Raw genomic sequence first — 18,866 nt, forward strand, 5'->3', positions numbered from 1 at the left:
GTCGCCGCCATATTTTTTCACTTTACTCGGACGCGTTTTTATGTTTAGGTAACTGCAAAAATAGTTTACCCACAAAGAAAAGTAGTAAAATAGTGTTAAAAGAGCGGCATATAATACAAAACTATTGTTAATGCTTTGTATGGTTTAATAATTCGTGACAACTGAAAACGACTAGCGTGTGTGCGCGTCCGAGTGTAGTGTGTGTGTATGTGTTTGTCTCTCAGTATTGCGGGCTGTGTAAAATAACTAAAAGTAGCATTGCCATTGTTGTTGTTATAACCTCAGCTAGAGCATGGAAGGAGCTGCACAAGTAGCGGCCCCCCCGGTAGGTGGGCCACGTGGCGGTGGGTACAGAGGCCGCGGCGGAGGCCCACCCATGCGTGGTGGCTTCGAGCGGGGACGTGGACGGGGCATGGGTCGCGGTCACTTTATGGGTGGAATGCGCGGTGGTGGCATGGGCGGCGGTGGGCCGCCTATGCAGGGTATGATGCAAGGACCTCCACGCGGCATGCGTCCTCGAGGTGGACTGGGCTATCAAGGCCGTGGTGGCGGCGGCTTTCAACCACGCGGTGCTCCAATGGGCATGAGAGGTGGACGCCCGCCAATTTACCAACAGCGTAAGTACACAAAATCTAACAACATTTGCTTAGAATAGCTACATATCAAAACCCATGCAGCGCCGAAACAGCACACGGGCGCCGATAACAACAAGACTGTATCGCCGGTGCCCACAGCTGCAGCAGCTGGTGAGCAGCAGACAGGCGAAACAGCAGGTGAAGATGGTACGGATGCAGCAGCAGCCGGCACAGGCACAACAGCGGTTAACTCACACGTGGCAAGCGGTGCGCCTGGCAGCAGTAGTAGCAACGGTGGAGGACCGCCTCCATATATAAGTCGGGGTCGAGGCCGCGGCGGTCCATTTAGCGGTCGCGGACGAGGCGGCGGTTACAATCCACACATGAACGGCAGCGGCGGCAATGGCATGTATCCGCACTCACATCATACTAGCTCCATGGGCGGACCAGGAGGCGATCATGGAGGAATGCCTCGTCGCGGCTCTATGCGCGGACGCGGCGGTGGCTACAATCAAGGTATGAGTCGGCCACCCATGCAACATCACCAACAGGCACATAATGTCAATACACAAATTGCACCGGTACCAGCTCTCAAACGCGGCGCTCCCGGAGGTCCAGGCCCTAAGCGTGGACGATACGAGGGCGGACCCTATGGCCAGCGGCCCATGACACCAAAGTATCATTCGGCATCCCAGCATATGCCCCAAACAACATATGGCTCCCCGCCCAGTCATCACGCGCCAGCGCCAAGGTAAGTTCAATAACTTTACGGGACGAGTGACAGTTTTAATGTGTTGGTTAACAATTAGCCTTTCTTTAATGTCTACCTGCATCCTCTTAATCATTATTTTGATAGCTAGTTTCCCTGATCATATGTAGGAAGCACAGTAATACTTATAAATTTTAGGTTTTGTCAAGATCAAGATCATCTTAATAAACAAAAAATTTGTCCATATAAGAACTTAATTTCCGATCGAACATTCTCAAGACGGATATATGACATTGCAACAGAAAGACGGACCTTTCCTAAGTTTCATGACGATAGTTTTAAAGCTGAGGGACTAGTTTGCATAGAAACAGAAACACAGACTTGGCACTAAACAGTGGGTCGGAGGTGCCTCTTCTATGCGCTACTTATTTCATTGCAAAACTATAATATACTGGACATGGGTATAATAACTGTGTATAGAGTGTATAGCGGAAAGTAACATTAGATTTGAAATCTGACAGGAATTGTCCTCACGCTACCCCAAATATGAAGTAAAGTTTAAAAAAAAAACACTCAAATTGAATATAATATTAATGCCAACGTTCACTGCAGTCATCATGGTGGCTATCAGACGCACGACCAGACACAGCAGGTCGATCCATATTCACAGAGCGGCTACAGCGCTTCGGCAACTGCTCAGCAAGGCTACAATGGCTATGGCCAGAGCAGCGGCTATGCAGCACACACAACCCAGTCGAGCACGCCGGCCAGCAGCAGCTATGCGTCGCATCATGGCACCGAGTACGATCAGAGTCAATATCAGGGTTACAAGTAAGTTACAGTTTAACTTAGTTATAGCCACAGCTTGGAAAAATGGGTTGTTAAAATTAACCATGTTTATTAACAGCTCCACGGGATATGCCACCCAGCCGGACACGCGCTATCAGCCATATAGCCAAGACTATAGCCAGCAGTATGGTTCGGCTGCCGTTGATTACAATTCAGCTGGCCAGGCGGATTACAGTCAGCAGAGCGCTAGTTACGATGAACGCGCCTATGCCGGCTATGGTAAGTGAATGTTGGAAATATAATTTTAAATTACGCATATGCATCACCATCAAATTTGCGACCTCCCACCGCCCCATAGATTCGCAGGCATATTCGCAGAATTATTCAAATGCAGCTGCCTATTACTAAACTACAGTCTGCCGCATCCCTCGAATGGCGATACCCATCAGTGAAGAACGCTGCGCGTGCTCCAACACGTATGCCAAATACCAAAACAAGGGATTAGGGCTAACGAGCATAACCATATGAATGTTTATTGCAAAAATTTGCTTGCTATATAAATTAATACGTACACGTAGACACACATACCCACATACATTGAAAACACACACACAATTAGTCTTAAGCATAAAGTTCTCTTTTCCTAGCGTTTAAGTTGAAACGTGTTGCTACGTCTTGCTTTTCATCTCCCTATCCCTATCCAATTTTCCGAAACCTTTGTGTTTGTTCGTTTTTGCAATACCCTATCATTGTGACTGGCAAGAAGATTGTATCGCCTGTTGTTAAATGTTTTGTTAGTGGACAAATGGAGCCTTGCATTGCTTTAAGTGCTCCCGCCAATAAATCGGATTATGTATATTTCTTTATATTTTAAAACTATTTTTCAATTTATCTATTTGATGAATGCGATCCAAAAGTAAATCAATATTGTGAATCATGTCATATTGTATACAACAGTTGCAATGTATAAATTTTAGTTTTTAAGCAATCTGCTATTAGGCAAAACATCTCTTTACAAAATGGAACTTTTGTTTATTTCTAATTTTTATATATATCTTAAATAACTGAAAAATTAACTAAGATTTCCCAAATATTATTTGTTTCTTAAATCTACTGACGTGAAAAAGAACGCAATTATAATTTCTTTTCCTAATAATAGCAACAATTTAAGCTACAAAATCGTAATTATGTAACTCTTATTCATTAAGCTGAGCAAAACAGAAGGAAAAAAAAAACAAAGAAATACACAACAATTTATTAGCAAAACAAAGCAAAAATCTTAAAATTTATCAAAGTCAATAAAATAATGTTCAAAAATGTGTGTAATGCATTAAACTTATTTAAACTTAAATATTATTATTTCAAATGTTTTGTTTAACCAAAAGTCTATAGTACAAATTCAACTAATTAAGCCAATCAAAATAAGTGCAACAACACAAATTACAAAAAGATATTACAAATGTTTTTATCAAGAAGCAGCAAACTACATACTCTAACAATTCAAGCCACAATCATATTGAAGTAACAGCCCAAACCATAATGTGCAATATATCAAAATGCAAAAAAAAATGATAGCATTTAAAAAAAAAGAATCAAACCCAAATGAATCCGACGAGAAACAAGAATCTGTCGCATTCAAAACGATCTTAAATGTTTATCGATTCAATTTTAAAATAGACACACAAATCTTCGCGTAAAATATTTAAACTGATGATTAAAGAAAAAGCAAACTTAAGCAAGACGAGTGTCTAAAGAACATACAAATACCAAGAGAATCTTAACTGAAATGTTTAAAGGCACTTTCAATAGAAAAAGAAACCAAAGAAACCAAAAAAAAACAAAGCAATATTAAAAAAGAAATACACACATACTTGGTAAGTTAAGTTGCAAGCCGCTGAAAAGCTAAAAACCAATAATAACTATTAAATATCTCAAACTATACGGTAACTCAACACTCGAATTCTTAAAATTAAAAAAAAAAAAAGCTATAAATAATTCAGATTGTATTCTAATATAGTACAAAACAAACTCCATCCATTGTCCGGGGTTCTTTAAGATTACTCTACATCGGTCCTTTTCTGAGAGATACTAGAGTACACACCTATTTATAAAAACTGTTGAGTTTTACTACTTTAAATGCGGCCTCTTGTCGCATTTCTATCAAATTTATGTAGCATTTAGTTTTCTTTTTACAGGAATGAGAAAACTAAATTATCAAAGTCAAAGGCGTTTTGTAACGTTATTGAAGTGTGAAGGAAATCTACTGAAAGGAATGTATAAAAGGTGATAACATCAAAAAAAAAATAAAATAAAAAACACAAAAAAAAGGAACAAAATAATTTGATAAACTTTGTTTATATTATTGCACTTTTATGTTATTTACACTTTTGTTTTTGTAAAAAAACAAATTTTATTTGTTTATAATTTATAAATTGAAAAAATTTTAAATGTGGCATTTTCAATTAAAGGCTGAAAAGTAGACAGTTCAAAACAGTGATATATCAAATTAAAAAAGACTGATAAAAGCAAAAAGCCATTTCGAAACTATAAAAGTAAGGCTTTTGTATATAAACATATATATATATATATTTTTTTTATTTTCCCAATGCCTACAAATAAGATAAAAATATCCTCAGTAACAATTAATATTAAAAGTAAACGAGAAAATATATAAAGTATCATAAATTAAAAGCAAAGAAAATTTTAAATATTCTAAATGAAGTAAAACAACATTTATTTTGCTTTAAGCAAACAAGAAAAAAAGAAGAATAATACTCCAGGTACTTATAACATTTATTTCGCTTTTCCATATACATATAAATAATTCTTACTTCTACAACTGAATTTGTTGGTCTTGTTTATGCTATCTAAGCAATTACGCATTCAAGAAATATACTGAAAATGATCAGTTAAAACAAGTGAATCAAAGTACAATAAAACCAAAGTACAAATACCTAAGAATAAATAATTCAAGCCAAAAAATCTGCTAACTAAATCGTTTGTTAAGATTTTTTAAATTATAAAATTTAAAAAAAATAACGAAAAAGAATTTTACAAAGAATATTTATTTCACCATTTAATGTGGAATGCTTTATTTACGTTTTGCTCTATTGTTTGTTTAATTTTTGTTTAATTAAATAATTTACTTAATAAAAGCGTGTATTGAAAAGAAAACAACGCAAGTGATCTAAAATTTATAAACAATGTTATTATATGCAGAATTTTTAATACATTTTTATTACAGCAAACAAAAAAAGCTGAAACTGAACTATCGCTTAAAATCCATTGGAGCGATTTTACTACTTACAAATAACAACGCTTTAAATTGTTGTGCACATTGTTGATCTACGGAACCACCAAAATCGACTTGTGAAATTTTAAAAATATTCATTATTTATTATGCAGTTAACTTTCGTCGACACATGTTAAACCAAAGACAACACAAATATGAATTTAATGTTTAATAATGTTGATATTTTATGTGTTATTAGGAACAACAGTGATCGACAGGGACGAACTTTAATAAGGAAGTTATTAAGTGGAAGTTATTAATTACTAGCAATTTTTTTAAGTGATTTTTTAATGTTTGGGGACATTAATGTCGAGTTACCTTCATTTTTTTTTTGTAATTAATAACATTTTATGTATAAATAAGCCCAAAAAAATGACGTGAAACTACAATAAAAAAAATATAGTTTATGTAGAACTATGTACAGACTTTTATTCGGAAATTTTAGAAAATAAAAAATAATTTGGGTAGTGAGATTGATTGTAATTGTCAAGTAAATGATAATCGAAGTTACGACTTATCAAAATGAAAAAATGAAGAGAAACTCTAAAATACAATCACAAGCTTTACGTGAAAATATAATCTACACATTTATAAGTAGACTTTGAAATAATAGTGAATGAAAAGTTTTACTTTTGAAAAGAGTGGTACTACTTAAATACAAATCTTAAATTTTAGCAGCCTGAATTTTAGAATTTCTTAAAGAATAACAGCTGTCTAATTAATTAATTCGATTTATGATTTAGACATTTTTGAAACATCAAGAAAATATTAAAGATCTAGGCACTAATGCAAAAAAAAACACTATCCCTTTTGAACAGGATAATAGGATAATAGTTGGTCTCATAGTAAAGCAGTCTCCTATTACCCGAGCCGGGCTTATAACTGACTGATACTGACTGCATTTTGAAGTCTTATTTGTAACTAAACCCTTTTACCCCAAATATGATCCCCAATAATAAATTCTGATTACGATTTCACACAGTGTTATATTCGTATGTGCCGTTCCATTTTAAAAATATCGAAAAATAATCTTTTAATTGCATTTTTTCACGCATTGAGTTTGAGAAGAAAAAGAGACTTTATTTAAAAATCAATACAGTAAAAATTACATTTTCAAACGTCATAACAATTTAATTATATATAGGTTATTTTTGCAAGTGCTTTGTGTGAGGGAAATATGCACTGTTAATTATTATTGAATATTATGTGGTATAAATATATTTTACGAACTTTTTTTTTTTAATTATGGAATAATAAAGTGTTCTAAAACAAAATATAAATAAAGGGATCAACATGTACAATACGTTTTTCGGGGGTCCTTGGGTATGTACGAATATATATACAAATATAATATATTAACGAGTAAGTATCGTATACATTAAATTGTTTGATTTATTATTGAACTAGAGAGCTTCCAAGTTGATTAATTTAAAATGTTTAACGCCAATGTGCCGAGAATACATTATGCATATAGGAGAAGACGCCATTTGTGTTGTGTTTTCAGCTAAAAAAAAATAAAACTTCCGATCGTTAGCCAGGGTCGTATCGTAGAATCGTAGAATCGTTTGAGGATGCTTTGTGGTTTATACGGTAGGGTTTTTAACGACGTTTGCCAAAGCGCAGGAATACATGATCGACATCTGTGCGTTTATTATAGTTTTTTAGCAAATCATCGGAATTCGCAACAAGAGCTGTAAATAAAAAATTGCATACTTTTGTTAAGAATTCTGGGGGTAACTTAATAATGCTTACCAGACGCCTCGTTGTTGATGTAGGATTTGAGTGCAGAATTCAATTGATCGGAATTCTCCAGGGCCATGCAAACTTTCTTGATATGTTGAGGCATCTCCTCGAAAATGCCGGGCTGGCATAGTGGTGCCTGTGTGGCTGCTTCTGCACTTTGCGCACACACAGCCAACAGGACAATGGCAAGGCAGCAAATTGCAAAGGACTGAACGTGAGACATACTGCAAGTACAACACATCAAATGATTAAAATTTATATACTCTCAACCCATTTAAAAATCGGTTAAAAAGGTATGCATGCTTACAAATATATATATATATATATATATTCTTGGTCAGCATTGAGCTTTGGTAAATACACATAGTTGAGTTCCATATTTGGACTCTAAAAAGTTCATGAGGATCGGACTGTAGGCCACGAAGTTATATATTTAAAAATGCGTTACTAGAAGAAGAAGAGCAGCCGTTGCGTGTGCACATATATCCTTTTGTGTATATATGTATAGAAGAAAGTTCGACAGCTCTGCGCTGCTTTCAGGGTAAATCCTACTCGGGCACTTTCGTCTAGAGGACTCTTGTTTTAATTTGCAGAAAACACGATTAGCAAGCGGATTAAGTTAACAGACGCATCAAAAGCGAGCAGCTCAGGCCAAGTGCTCAACTAATTTTGATTAACTTATAATAATCTGCATGCTACGTGTCTGATTATCGTTGCGCTCTGCTGTTGCCAGGACAATGCCATATTGTGCTTGAAAGAAGTTCTGCCTGCAGCCAGCGGCATCGCATTAAATTTCCCTGCTAACCTTGATGACAGCAGCCAGTAAAAGACGGCTCTAATGTTCGCTAACGTGTTTACGAAGCAGACAATTTGTTTCTATTAAGCTCCAGGCCGAGTAGGCAACGGCAATGGCAACCTGTCCCCAGCCTGATGAAGATGTATACGTATAAAAAAGTCAAATGCACTCGTACGGCCCGTGTTACGAATGATGGCTGCCCCAATCAGTGGCAAGTTAGTTGGCCATGCATATGTGTATCTATGTATTTGTCTCTCTTTATTTGTGTGTCAACGCCAAATAAAGCTGTATTCAAGCATCTAATGTCATGTACGTGTTGGGCGTGCATCTGCGTAGATTAGAAGCCGTTGCACCGTTCTTTATACATCAAGTGAAAGACTTTGGCTGGTTGTTTTTGGAAAATTGAAACTGAATGGGAATATCGGCCAAGCCTGGAGCAGAAGAACAATTTTTTTAAATTAAACCCCGAAGACAAATCTCTTACTGGAGAACTCGCCCATCAAAATGAATAGTTTGGGCTCGATAACGAAAAACCAGCGCACGGGAAGAAGATTGAACAATCGAACAAAACATTGAAAAATTAAAAGAAATGAAGTTGCGAAAATTCTATCAAGAAATGTATAATATAAGTATATTCTTGACCAAAATTATCAAGCTGATTCGATATGACAATATTCTGCTTAGTGTATATTTTCTTGCAAAGTGACGATTACCCGCGTCGTCAAATTAAATGATATCAGACTTTTATGTTTTAAGAAGAACGTACCCACAAAATAATAAGTTCAGCACAACTAACATAACAGTTCATACTTGTTAAAAACCGGAGACAAAAAGATAATGAAAAAATTAAGTAAAAATTGTTAATATTTTAAAAATTCTATTGAAAATAAAGAAAATATCTAATTGATAAAATACCAACTACTAACGCTTATTAATTCTAATTGCATAACAAAGGTTTTTATTTTTGTGGGTATATTCTATAAAAGGTAGGACTTCCTGCCATATAAATGCTTTATAAGTATCTGTATAAATGCATCCACTATAGGTATATAGGACTATAGGTTCTAGAGGCATCAAATTTGATTTTTTTTTAAATAAACCTAACATCACTGTTAATTTGGATAACTTTATCACTTAATTCCATTCATTAAAACTAAGAAATGTGCACATGTTTCTGTCCTACAAATTAAAGATCTGACAATAAACACTGAAGTTATTCAGGAATTAATTTTTCAAAGGATACAACTAAATAGATTTTGTTAGGTTTTGTGCCAAATTAATTTGAATTTTATATACAAATATTCGTAATATTAATTGTTGCACTCTTATTAATTATAGTATTTATTCTATGTACATTTTGCTTACCTGTTGTCAGTTTTTTTTTAAGATCACTTAGAATGTTCAAGTACTTGCAAAAGTATTAACTGGCTGCGGTTCCGCTGTAGATGACTTCACTGCCTGATGGAATTGAACTTGTTGAACGCAGGCACTCGAATGATGGTCTGGCCTGACAGGACATCAGCTTTTATTTACTTCCGCTGAGCACGCACACAGACCTAATGCAAGCCTGCCATTGGTCCAACACACACATACACACACACACACACACACACACATGACAAAGGACCACATGTTGAGCTTAAACAGACAGATACAGGAGCATGCCGGTTAGTGGGCGTGCACAAATATTACGCATACGTCACCGACCACCGAGCGAACGTTGATTATGTGTGCTTTGGAAACTTTTAGACAAAAGCAAGCAAAATATTGTAATACAAACAGAAGCGATGAATTCCGCAATATGTTGATCTATTATATAAGTTTTATCAGCTTTTAATTATGTTATAAAAGCGCATTTTTTATGAGCGTCGCCCACTGAAAGGTAGTTAATATTGCGTTAATATTGCACTTACGAGCCATCATACTTGATAGACTTTTCTTAAAGCATTTTTCGTTCGCCTTAAATCGAATGCTAGATGAGTTGACATACACCTGCTGCAGTTATCTTGCAAACACTTGCTTATGTACGTAAGGTAAGTAAAGTAATCTTCAGTTTATGAGCTAGGGATTTGCAGACGAAACGTTGCAATTAATTTGCCGTGGCGCGTGGTTGGCATTCAAACTATTGGACTCTGACTTTTTACATATTGAGAACTCAAAATGGTCCAACAAACCTGGGGGCGAAAGTATAGCAAAACGAAATGCTTAACTTAGTGTCAATGCTACAAAGGCAAATCAAATTTGTCACATTTGATTCAATTACTAATAATTCAACTTTAGCGGATGCATTGTAGGGCGGAACGAAACATTAACAGTGCTTTCGCTTTTAGAATATCAGGGCAGAATTATTATATACGACTGTATGTTTATATTCGAATATTATTATTATTATATTATTATTTTATCTGTCATTAGACCGACTTATAAATAGCGGAGGATACTTGGTCCGAACCCTCGGTGCAATTTTTTAATTAACACAGCTTGAAGTTATGATAAATCGTGATCAATTCCGATTTTACCTAGCTGAATTGGGGTACTTGCAGAGGTCTTCAGCAATTCTGCTTATTAATTATTTAATTATTTCTAAGCACAGGTGAGTTCACATACTTTTTGCAAGCTTTTTTAGCATTATATTCCAGTAAATTTTTGAAGAGCCAGTTGACTAAAATTTCGGTTAAAATTGTTATGATACATTTTTTTTTTGTTCATCGGACTGTTCAGTAACATTTGGGCCTTGTGGCCTTATTCAAAAAGGTCCTTCCGAGGTTTAGTATTGCAAGAAACCGAATTGAACAAAAGAAATAAAAACTCTGTACGCAATGTGACAACTAAACAACACGTGGAAAAGAGTTTTACTGATGTTGGTTAATGATAAATAATAATCTCATTAGAAGTTCCCTTTGAGTATTGTATGAATTTAGGAATTATTGATATTTTAAGGCAGGAGTGTTTGTGGCGAGAATATTTAAGGCTCAATCCTTAAAAGAAAATCATTAGATAAATATACAATTTACACGTCTCTGCTGTTTTTGCGATTTTTAAGATACTACACTTCTTACACATAAGTAAAGCCTGAATACCATCGCAGTGCAGTTGCATATACATAGCTCGATTGGAAGAGTTAATCGAAAAAATGAGTTTTTGCTTTTTAACATGTGTTGACCAAACTGAGCAATTGCGAACTTCACGATCCGCGCATATCTACCAAAGGTCGGTAAAAATGTTCCTCGACGATTTCTACTAAAACCGACTGATAACAAATCCAAGAGCACACTTTTACAAAAATTTCGAAGTCTTATCCATGTAAATGTACTCCACTGTGAAGTTCTGCAGTGTATTCACATTCGCAAGAGTGTATTCACAGTGTATTCACATTCGCAGCCCACTAATTGGGTTACACTTAACACATTTGCGGTCTTTGATGTTGAGTGCAGAAATCAGGCCAAACAGTATAGTGGTCGCCATATGTGGACATAATGCAGCATAGGCATGGAATGGAATGGTAATGGAAGTGAGAATGGGATTGGGTGCGATACACGCGCTGTCACCCTCCACTATTCATGGGCAATGATAGCAAACAATGTCGCACAAAATTTGCACAAAATTTGAATAAACTGATTGAGTTTTAGTTGCGCGCATATTATACGAATAGTTCGAACGGTTGGAGGGCACAGTTCGCTACCACTGGGCATTAACATTTAAATTATTTTCGCAATTACACATATGGATTTGAGTGTGTGCGTGTAGAATTTAAAGATGTATTTTCAACTAAATTTCAAATAGTCTTGACATTTATTTTCATCATTCGTGTTCTTTGAACGACTCTACTTTTTACCAGTTCCCCATGTTTACAACTATTTTTGCAATTTCTAAATAATGCGTAGATAATTTTTAAAAAGATACTTTATTTGATTCGTAGAACATTTAAACTAACTACATATATTGCACAAAAACACCAGCGGATGAGTCGGCTGTGGCCAGATCAGTCCAGCAGTTTGGCCACGATTGGATCGGGCGCAGACATCGCATAGCCCAGATGCTGCAGGGCGCGCCGTATCTCGCTGAATACGCTGGCATCGTCGATGGTCGCCGGCAAGATGACCCTCTCATTGCGGGCAAAGTCAGCCATGGCCTTGCGCATGGTTTTACCGGAGCGCGTGCGCGGCAAGCTGTTGACCGAGGTGATAAGGCGAAAGGCTGCAATAGGACCCACCACATCGCGTATGAGTTTGATTATCTCCGTGGACAATTTGGCATCTGTTTTCTTGCAGCCATCGACGGGAATGTAGAGACAGAGCGGTACTTGTCCCTTAGTTGACTCCGGCACACCAAACACGGCCACATCAACAACGTCGGGATGCCGAAGCACAGCATCCTCAAGACTGGAGGTGGACAGACGATGGCCGGCCACATTAATGACATCGTCATCGCGTGCCGTGACAAAAATGTAGCCACGCTCATCTTTGTAGCCGGCGTCCATGGTGTCGTAGTAGCCCTGCAAGTAACATACAAGAAATTATAAAATCTTTATAATCAAGTAGCATGCCCTACCGGAAACTTTTGGAAGTACAGCTTGCGATAGAGCTCATCGTTTCTATAAAGAGTGGCCATGTTGCCAGGAGGCAGCGGCAGCTTTAAAACAATGCGACCTAGTTCAGAAGGAAGAGCCTCAGTGCCATCCTTCTTTAGTACCTTAACTGTTAAGAGGCATGGTTATAAAAGTGGTTAACTGGCTTTCGAATTATCGAACTATCAAGTTAATATTTACTTTCGTAGCCCACAAGGGGCAGGCCGGTAGAGTACATGGGTGGATTGAGATTATGTTTGAAGCCCAAACATGTAGCAGTTACAGCTGAACCCGTTTCCGTCTGCCACCAATGATTCAGCACCGGCACCTTGAATGTCTTCTCTATCCAGGCCTTTGTCTCGTAGTCGCAGTGCTCGCCAGCTATGAAAATGGCACGCAGGGATTTCATGCAGTATTGCCGCCCATAGCTAATCTCCGGATCGGCACGACGTATCACACGAAAAGAGGTTGGCACTGAGAAGATGCCGCAAACCTTGTGCTGGTCAATAATTCTAAAAGCAAAAGTAAGTAACAGCAATTTCCCCTAAAAACTACCGAGGACCAAAGGAAGGCTTGCTTGTAATACTTACCTAAAGTACTGTCCCGGATCCGGTGTGCGATCTGGCTTGCCTTCATACATGACGCTCGTGGCGCCCAGACAAAGAGGACCGTAGCATATATAAGAGTGTCCCACAACCCAGCCCATGTCAGAGGCAGCCCACCATGTATCGCCAGGCTGAATGCCATAAATCATTTTCAGTGTGTACATCAGTGCCACCAGGTGGCCACCAATTGTGCGCAGCACACCCTTCGGCTTGTCCGTGGTGCCGGACGTGTAAAGTATATAAAGCGGATCATTGGCTTCGATGGGCACACAGGCCACCGGTTGACTAGCTTCGCCCATGCCCAACACCGTTGACCAGAGTATATCGGCTTTATCATCCAGAATATCTAAAGCTACCTGTTCGCGCATAAAAATTATGTTGCGTTGCGGTGGCTTCCAGCGTGACATATTTATGGCCGAGTGCAGTATGTCCAGATATGGCACCACCTTACCTGGCTCCACGCCCGCATTAGCGGCGATCACCAATTTCGGCTCAACGTGTTCAATGCGCGAGCAAAGCTCCCGTGCAGCAAATCCACCAAATACCACGGAATGTATGGCGCCCAGACGAACAATAGCCAGCATGGCTACGATGGTCTCGGGTATTAGCGGCATATAGATCACCACTCGATCACCCTTTGTCACGCCCATTCTGGCCAGTCCACCTGCGAGCAGTACAACTTGATCGTATAGCTCCTGGTAAGAGACCTTGCGCACCGTTTCCGTCAGCGGACTGTCATGGATGAGCGCCACCTTTTCACCCCTGCCGGCCAGTATGTGCCTATCTATGGCATTGTAGCAGGCATTCAAATAGCCGCCCACATACCATTTGGTAAATGGTTGATTACTATTATCCAGCACCTGCTGCCACGGCCTGTCCCAGTCCAGCAAATATCCCAGCTCCTCCCAAAAAGCGACTGGATTTTGCACAGACTTGCGGTACAGCTCCAAGTAGAATGGACTGTGCGCATCAACTGGCATTCCATATATAGATGAAGCAACACCTTGATATGAAGAGCATTAAGTCGATCAGTAGTTTTCGAGTTCAATGCACTGTCTTATGGGATGTACAGTTGGGTGGCTCGTTAAATGCTGAATAAATTTGGGCACTCGATAATACTTAAATCGGCCAAAGCAAAACTAATTTACACTTTCACAATATACGATATTGGATAATTAAATTGTATATATTTTCGAAAGACTACGTCGCGGTCACTTGTCGCACATTGCCTATGTGTGGTATATATCTGTTGTGCCAGACAGAACAGCATAATCGGAGCGCCATTGACATACGATAATAATAAGAGTTCTGCCAGTTTCACCATACCAAACTGAACTTAACAATTTTGATGGTTTATATAAGCGTTCGCGTCAACGAAGATTCGATTGAAAAAACTTATATTTATTTTTATTATTTAAATAGTATAAATATATGCATATGTATTCACAGTCAGATAGCTGGTAAGAACATAGATAGTTATTTCTTTTCTTTTTTTTCATTTTGGCTATTTGCATATTTTAGTACAATGAAGGTTAGTTCTTGAAACTTACTGCCTTCAATATTGGTTTTATTCACTGCATCGGTAACCAGCTCCATTGGTTCGTACTTTTTTTCACAAATGCGTCAATTGAACAATGAGTTTATTGGGTATATATTAATGTACATGTATATGTAGATCCTCTATAGGCTATATAGGAAATTACAGCTCCAGCTTAGACACGACCGTCGCCTTAAAGTCGAAACGTTGCAATGATATTGAATTGCGCGCACAGCAAGTGAAATCCAGAACTCAAAAACATTGGATCAAAGGTTTAACGAAACACTCTCACTACACGAGCATTTTAAAGTGTTTTCGACTTAAGTAATACTCTCACCACAATTAAAAACCCATGACAACAATGTTTTAATTATGAGCAAATAGAAAAACATTCGAGTTTTACATATAAAGCCAAACTAACACTCGAATTAAACTATGAACGCATTTAAATAATGTATGGAATTTGCATTAAGTAAAATTCAATAAAAAACTAATAGTGAAGAATTGAAAAAGACCAAAGTTAAAATCAACTATACTACATATGTTTCTTTGTGAACTTTGAAAAATCAATTTGATTTCATCTTTTATATCCATAAAAGAGCATTTCGAAATTTAACTTTAAACTGATCAGCACGGTTTCGTTCTAAAGCTTGAGTCGATGACGTCCAACCGATTTGAGAATCTCGTTCTGCAATCGTTTCTCTGCAATTCTTTAACAACTGAAGCTTTTACATAAGGTTAATATACCTTGGATGATGACGTTGCTCCATGTCTTCCGACATGCTCTAATATTTTCAGTTACATTGAAGTCCGCAAATAAAATTAAAATATTATCATATATGAAGGTAATTGAATATTCTTTACTTTTTTCGCATTAAACTAGGGTTTAATTTAATAAAAGATATTTATAAAAAAAAATATTCGTTCGTCTATTTCTTTTTTTTGTCCTTCTTGGATTTTTTGGTCGGGGGCTGTGCAGTTGCTGCTGTACCCGCTTCCGGTGTTGTTTCCACACTAAAACCCTTGATGTATGGCTTCACCAGTTTGAATATCAACTTTTCATGCTGCACGTTGCTCGAGTCCAGACTCAACCTTACCGTAACAGGATCAAAGGAATGGAAAATTACATTGCCACATCTTTGCGTATGGTCCTCCTCATTGAATGTGAATATAACTTCGCTCTTGGTGCGCTCCAGACCGTCTTTGCCATCCTTGTCGCCTTTCAAATACAATGTTCCCTCCAGTCCGTACTTGGGTATGAGCACCTGCAAGGCATTTTTGCGCACAAACAAAACATAGCTGAAACAAAAAAACGGATTAGCAAATAAGATAAATCGCAATTTTAATTGTAAATATACCCCTCCTCTTCCTCCTCTTTGCCGCGGAAGAATAGATGTGTGTTAAGCGCAACGGATGCGCGACCTGCATATTGCGCCATTTTATGGCGATAATTTAAATTGTTGCACAGCTCCTCATTGGATTTGCGCTCCAACAGCTGGGCATAGGTGCTGTCGGCCCCAATGGACGCTGCCAGCAGGCGATGTACCATAATATCCGAATACCGGCGAATGGGCGAGGTGAAGTGTGTGTAAATATCAGCAGCCAGGCCATAATGGAAAAACTCTTCTTTTTGCAGGCTACCGCTGATAAAGTACACCGCCTGCATCATGCAGCGCGTGGTAAGGATACGTATCATTGTATTGAAGTAAGGATTATCGGCTTTAACGCATTTATCCAGTGAATGCGCTAGCTCCAAACCAGTGTCTATGGCCACCTCAAAGCCCTGATATCGTGCAGCCTTTACCAACGGATCAAAGTTGGTCGGAGGTGGCTTCGGGTGACGGCGCAGTACAGCGCACTCTGTGAATTCCGCCGCAATGTGCTGTGCCACGGTTATATTGGCCAGCAACATGAACTCCTCCACCATTGAGTTGGTATCTCGCATCTGCTTGGCCTCCACCTCAAGCGGCTCATGCGTTTCACTATCCACTTGAAAGCGTATCTCCGGTGAGGCCAGCACCAATGCTCTTAAATGAAGCATTATTACATGAGTTCTAAGATGCGGTCACGTTATACTTACCCATTGTCCATACGCCGCTTCTTGAGTATCTTGGCGAGACGATTAAGATGACGCAGCGATTTGGCGATTTCGCCAGTCTCTGTGGAGTCATCAATAAGAGCCTGGGCCTCCTCATAGGTCATAGCCCGCTTAGATTTAATGACGCTCTTGTGAAAGCGTTTAGTCAAAACATTTGCCTCATTATCCACTTCCCAAACACAGGAGAAGGCAAACCGTTCCACGCCACCAACCAGCGAACAAAGATTAGAGCTTAGAAGCTCCGGCACCATGTCAATGCGCTTACCAACCAAATAAACAGTTGTGCCTCGCGCGGCAGCTTCTTTGTCCAATGCATTGCCCGGCCTTATGAAATGACTAACGTCGGCAATGTGAACGCCCACTTCTAAATTTCCGTTCGGCAGCTCGCGGCAATGAAGTGCATCGTCAATGTCCGTGCAACCGGGTGGATCTACAGAGCAAATATATAAATCGCGTAAGTCCACCCGCTTGGCATAATCCTCGTCTGTAATGGTCCACGGCATTTTGGGTAAAAAACTAAGCACTTCTTCGGAGAACTTGCAGTGCGGCACGTCGTGTTCTAACAATATCACCTCATTCTCCGTTGCCATGTTTCCCAGGGGGCCTAGCGATCGCACGAAATGTCCATGCGGATAGCGTGAGTTCCTCGGCCAGCTGTCAATGGTCACAATTATGCGTTGGTTTTGCAGCTTGGCTGCCTGTCGCGTTTCAATGCGTATGCGCGGAATCTTGCGATCGGCGGGTACAAAAATATGGCGTGTAGTGTCCTCAATCAGACTGGGCTGTAAAATGCCACAATACTGACGCCACTTGCGACGGACAATACCCACAATGCGACCGGTGGGTGTTCGCTCTGCAGCTGGTGCGGTCTGCACTTGTTGCAGCATTTCCTTCTCCTCTTCAACACGCTCCTCGCTGGGCACATCATCGGCATACACATTTTTCTCCTCCAACACAATCTCACTGGGCGCTGACCATTCGGATTCAGGCAACAGTTCAACGGCTACAATATCCCCTTCTACGGCGCGATTGAGCGACTCGCGGCCTTGTATTAAAATCTGTGAATTATAGTAGAGTAATTGTTTAGTCCAGGAATTACAGTTTTTTGACTGTAATGTTATTGATTGTAAGCTTAGAAATGATAGACGATTTCTTCATCAATACGATTCATCAGTAGGATTCAGAACGCAAGACTTACGCCTTTTTCATAGCTCTCCACATTGACATTGCCCTCGAGATAGTTCTCCCTAGATGCCTGAAACGAGCCTTGCAGTAACTTTTTGTGTCGCAAACCTTCAAGCAGCTCCTTCATGCTCAAATGCGGTGGATATTGGGGCAGCGCTTGTTTCTCATTTTCAAATGTTTTTTGGGACAACTTGTCGACCAGCAGTGGAAAGTCTTCAAGCGACTTAACATAGTCTGCCGCACTAGCTACCAAAATATCCTCGGCCTCGGCCTTGGCGCGATTACCAGCATCGTCGGTGAGCAGCACTACACGCGTGATTGTGCGCCCGCTACGCTGAAAGGTCTTGGATGCCTGAGAGGTATGCAGATGGGTATCGTACCATTTGGCAGCCATGCGTATGGCTCGGTCATTGCGATCATTGGCGCTCTCATCTGGCTCGCGATCGGCATAGGTGTCCCTGGAAAGTGTAAATTGGAATCATTTTGGTTAAGTACCTAATGATGCTTACTTATGATGCTCATTGACAAACACATAAAAATTGCGCGTGCGATCGTGAATAATCTCATTGAGACGCTTATAGATGGATGAGCTCTTGTGTTTCACTTCGTTCAGTACCGTGGTGAGCACGATTACATTATGGAGCACATCCTCCTCGAGCACATCGATTTGATCCAGAACCACGTTGGTATCCAAAACAATGTAGTGTGGAAATTTGAAAATGCTGCTCTTGATGTCGTGCTCCGAAGTCAATTGGTAGACCTCGTTTTGAAAGCAATACTGACAAAGATCTGAGCCGCAACCAATGTCATCACGCAGATAATGCTCTCGTACAATTTTTAATATATTACCGCGTTTTGTTTTCCGCGTAAATTCACGTAAAGTTTGCATTTTTGTAGCAAAATGTAATTAACACAATTCACATGCGTGCCGGAATAAAAGGGACACATACACGTTCAAGCAGCTGTGTCG

The 18,866-nt window shown here is 39.1% G+C and overlaps 4 protein-coding genes across 5 annotated transcripts; 1 reads left to right on the plus strand and 3 right to left on the minus strand.

Moving 5' to 3' along the window:
- The first annotated feature begins 30 nt into the window (after positions 1 to 30).
- LOC135439885 (protein pygopus) lies at positions 31 to 3,974 on the plus strand. 2 transcript variants are annotated; one of them, XM_064698743.1, is made up of 6 exons: positions 37 to 617; positions 678 to 1,091; positions 1,164 to 1,326; positions 1,897 to 2,115; positions 2,192 to 2,352; positions 2,432 to 3,974. In XM_064698743.1, the coding sequence occupies exons 1-6, from the start codon at positions 293 to 295 to the stop codon at positions 2,479 to 2,481; spliced, it is 1,332 nt and encodes a 443-aa protein (XP_064554813.1). In that variant the 5' UTR covers positions 37 to 292; the 3' UTR covers positions 2,482 to 3,974. The 2 variants fall into 2 exon arrangements, with proteins under 2 accessions (XP_064554812.1, XP_064554813.1); XM_064698742.1 differs by having other exon boundaries at positions 31 to 617; positions 678 to 1,326.
- A 2,450-nt stretch (positions 3,975 to 6,424) lies between these two features.
- On the minus strand, positions 6,425 to 9,413 carry Ms (Myosuppressin). The gene is made up of 3 exons (XM_064698566.1): positions 9,270 to 9,413; positions 7,118 to 7,332; positions 6,425 to 7,056 (listed from the first exon to the last, which is right to left on the minus strand). The coding sequence occupies exons 2-3, from the start codon at positions 7,329 to 7,331 to the stop codon at positions 6,965 to 6,967; spliced, it is 306 nt and encodes a 101-aa protein (XP_064554636.1). The 5' UTR covers position 7,332; positions 9,270 to 9,413; the 3' UTR covers positions 6,425 to 6,964.
- Positions 9,414 to 11,789: 2,376 nt separating this feature from the next.
- LOC135439741 (acyl-CoA synthetase short-chain family member 3, mitochondrial) lies at positions 11,790 to 14,831 on the minus strand. The gene is made up of 5 exons (XM_064698520.1): positions 14,627 to 14,831; positions 13,062 to 14,079; positions 12,673 to 12,983; positions 12,456 to 12,601; positions 11,790 to 12,399 (listed from the first exon to the last, which is right to left on the minus strand). Exons 1-5 carry the CDS (start codon positions 14,670 to 14,672, stop codon positions 11,887 to 11,889), a joined length of 2,034 nt encoding a protein of 677 aa, XP_064554590.1. The 5' UTR covers positions 14,673 to 14,831; the 3' UTR covers positions 11,790 to 11,886.
- A 620-nt stretch (positions 14,832 to 15,451) lies between these two features.
- Dis3 (exosome complex exonuclease RRP44-like protein Dis3) lies at positions 15,452 to 18,838 on the minus strand. Its single transcript, XM_064698519.1, has 5 exons — positions 18,406 to 18,838; positions 17,910 to 18,354; positions 16,694 to 17,769; positions 15,972 to 16,640; positions 15,452 to 15,912 (listed from the first exon to the last, which is right to left on the minus strand). Exons 1-5 carry the CDS (start codon positions 18,783 to 18,785, stop codon positions 15,543 to 15,545), a joined length of 2,940 nt encoding a protein of 979 aa, XP_064554589.1. The 5' UTR covers positions 18,786 to 18,838; the 3' UTR covers positions 15,452 to 15,542.
- Between the last annotated feature and the right edge of the window lie 28 nt (positions 18,839 to 18,866).

Source organism: Drosophila montana, unplaced genomic scaffold (assembly GCF_035044405.1).
Source record: "Drosophila montana isolate Dmon_TW-CO22-7 unplaced genomic scaffold, ASM3504440v1 contig_779_1, whole genome shotgun sequence".
Taxonomy (NCBI): Eukaryota; Metazoa; Arthropoda; class Insecta; order Diptera; family Drosophilidae; genus Drosophila; species Drosophila montana.